This window comes from Telopea speciosissima, chromosome 4, assembly GCF_018873765.1.
Source record: "Telopea speciosissima isolate NSW1024214 ecotype Mountain lineage chromosome 4, Tspe_v1, whole genome shotgun sequence".
Lineage (NCBI taxonomy): Eukaryota > Viridiplantae > Streptophyta > Magnoliopsida > Proteales > Proteaceae > Telopea > Telopea speciosissima.
The window spans coordinates 63,233,585-63,236,728 of NC_057919.1; the positions used below are offsets into that span (position 1 = coordinate 63,233,585).

At 39.9% G+C, this 3,144-nt stretch overlaps 1 protein-coding gene across 1 annotated transcript; it reads right to left on the reverse strand.

Annotated features, from left to right (window-relative positions):
- Positions 1 to 1,690: 1,690 nt before the first annotated feature.
- Positions 1,691 to 2,358, reverse strand: LOC122659849 (monothiol glutaredoxin-S10-like). The gene has a single exon (XM_043854993.1). It carries the CDS (start codon positions 2,241 to 2,243, stop codon positions 1,935 to 1,937), a length of 309 nt encoding a protein of 102 aa, XP_043710928.1. The 5' UTR covers positions 2,244 to 2,358; the 3' UTR covers positions 1,691 to 1,934.
- Between the last annotated feature and the right edge of the window lie 786 nt (positions 2,359 to 3,144).

Consider the following 3,144-nt stretch of genomic DNA (forward strand, 5'->3'; position numbering starts at 1 on the left):
ACTGTACTTGCTCTCTCTCTCACAGATCTTGTTCCCCTCTTTAATAATATTGGCAACTTGACTAGATATCTCAACATGGACAGTTTGTAGGGAACTCAAGAGCATTTACAATGACAAATCAGGTTAAGGATGTATGTAACTATACAAAAACTTTCATCGTTTCAGTTATACAGTGTTGATGGTCATAGTTGTCAAGGTGACGCCTAGGCATCCAGGCGCCTTGGACACCTTGGTCGCCCTTCATCCGGGCCCCCTCCAACACCTTGGGTCGCCTAGACGCTGTGACAACTATGATGATGGTTTTGTTTCTTGATTCATTATTTTGCAGAATCTCCAAAGTCAGAAACAAGATGCGGCAAAGCATTGTAATTGCAGAATTGCTGATGTTGAGAATGACCAGGCAAATTTATGTGGGCTAAAGAAGCGCAGAGAGAGATGAAAAGCTTAAGGAGGAAGGTAAATCAATGCCAAGGACATTGGCTGAGGTAACACACCACCTTCCATTTTGTCTTGATTGCTTACTGCCAAAATGAATTGCTGAATGTACCATCTTTAAAGGCACATTATAGTATGTGGTCAGTTGCAGGAATGACTCCAATGCCTAGGAAACTAGGGTACCTTCCTTTTCCCTTGTAAAATTGATGTGTTTGATCATTGTGAATCAAATCTCTCTTTTGGACCAACTGCTTTCTTCCATTATCGAATAATGTGGCAGGTAGATGGAATTGTCAATTATAAAGAATCTTGATTGGGGTTTTATTCATGGGACTCATCTTATGATGGGTCAGAAGCCAGCCCCTAGCCTCTTCTCTGGATATTCTTTTTGAAGGCATTAATTCTCATCTAGCTGACTTAAGACTAGATTTTCCCTTGATGTGTATGTGAACAATTTGATGAGGAGTTAGTTAACGAAAAGATCAACTTGGCCCTTAAATTTTCCTCTGTATCATCTGGTTAATTCAGCCATTAATCTTTTGTGATTTTATTATTATTATTACTATTGTTGTTGTTGTTGTTTGTGATCTTTCTTTTCTGCCTCAGATCATGATAAAATAAAAGTATATGAATGTATTAGGCATCACAACTCTTTCTTGGACCTGGAGATGCATGCTTAGTGCTCGACAAAACTACTTGTGAAACTCCCACATTCTTTGTTTGAACCATAGATACATTTCAGGTGGTATTAGATAATCAGAAGACATGCTACGGTATTATGTTTAAATTGCAAGTGTTAAGTCATTTTTCTGTAATGCTTGTTTCCTACTTATAGATCTGATATTCTGAAGTGTGGCTGTGGCATCTTTTTATCTTGGACACACACAGACATACTCTTCGCTATCTCTCCTGATCAATAACCATGTGGGCCCCATACCTGTTTGATGCACCTACTGAAATGCACTCACTCACTCTCTCTCTCTCTCTCCTCCCCACTGGCTTGACGTGTTAGATGTCAGTATACTCTGCTTGCGTGTTGATCCCTCTCTGTAAAATAAAAGAAGAAAAAAAAGGCGTGCCCAGTGCATGACGTCCCACCACTGTGGGGTCTGGGGAAGGTCATATGTACACAGTCTTACCCCCGTTTTCGCAGAGAGGTTGTTTTCAACCTTACAGTGTTGATCCCTCTCTGTAAGTACAGTGTTGATCCCTCTCTGTAAGTAATAGAAGGAGAGAGAGAGAGAGAGGCCAATGGTACAAGAAAGGAAAACTGCAACTATATTAAGCAAAAGATGTAAGCCATTATAAGCTGTATCAGTTTGTTTTCATATGGTGTTTTTTTTTCCTCATAAGAGTACAGTTACCTAGGACAGGAAAAAAAACAAAAAAACAAAAAACAAAAAGTGGAGTGAAGACTGGAGACTGGAGATGAGCTGTTAATAAAAAGAGCTCATGAGTTGATTCCTTATAAGAACTGAGTTGTACTGAGAGGAGCGTTACTAAAGCCAAATAGCACCTGCATCTTTGAGCATTGGTATCAATGAGCCATTGAGATGGAGAGTCATGACTTCATTGGTTGAACCCACTAGTTTACCTCCTATGAAGACAGCAGGTACTGAAGGGCTAAACCCAAGCCTCATGAGTGCCCACTCCATCTCTCTCCCCCTGGAGTCTTCATCAAGCTCATGAATTGCTGGGCTCACCCCAAGTTCATAAAACAATCTCTTGATGGTATGACACATGAAGCATGAGCTCTTGCTGAAGATCACCACTGCCTTCTGTGGTGCCAGTTTTGTCACCCTATCCATCCTTTTCTGAAAATGCAGGAGTAAAGAAAATATTGGAATCTAAAGACACAGCAATATGAGTGACAAGGGTTTTGTTGTGAAGAAGACACTGAACACTTGGGCTGATCTAAAGAGGCAAAGCAATATAAGTGATTAAGGGGGGTTTTGTTTGGAAGAAGATACACTGAGGCTTTGAGTTTGGGCTTGTGAGTAAAGATCTGTCAAGAGGCCTTATTTATACAAGTCAGTGAAGGGGTGGTGGTGGATTGGATTGTTTGATAAGAAAAATTAAAAAGGATCAAGTCCTATAAAGATACAAAGATTGGGTAGGTCATGGGTGGATTCCCTCGTAGTTATATCACTGCTTAGGCCCTTGTCATTTGGTGACTCTGATACTGCCACTGTGACCTATCTCACTTGGGTCCTTACTGATCTTTACTATAAATGGAATGACAAGTAGCTACTAAATCCATAAAGAGTTATACGGAAATAGGAACGATATCTCTTGAATGCCCTTCTCTTAATTACATATTATACGGCAATAGATTGAGAAGGTTCTGTTGGATCAGCCATGATATTTCACTTGTCTCTTGGTTGAATGTGATTGGTGATCATGGTAGCATCTTTGCTGATGTGGAGAAAGTGGATTGGGGTTATCCAGTAGAGGAGGGATCAACTTTTTCTCTTCTATATCTAAATATTCCTGTTAAATTCACTGAAAACAAAAGCCAAGAAGAAGAAAAAGTAAAGAATATAATAAAAAGGAAGTCAACAAACAAGAACATACAAGGTCAACAAGTGAACCGGACCGGTTGGTTTAATTTTTGGCCCAAAAATTGTGTAGTCCTAATGGATTAGGTTGGTCTTGAGGAGAAGTGTGCCAAAGGGTGATGGTGGTTTAATTTGGAATAGTTTTGGGCTG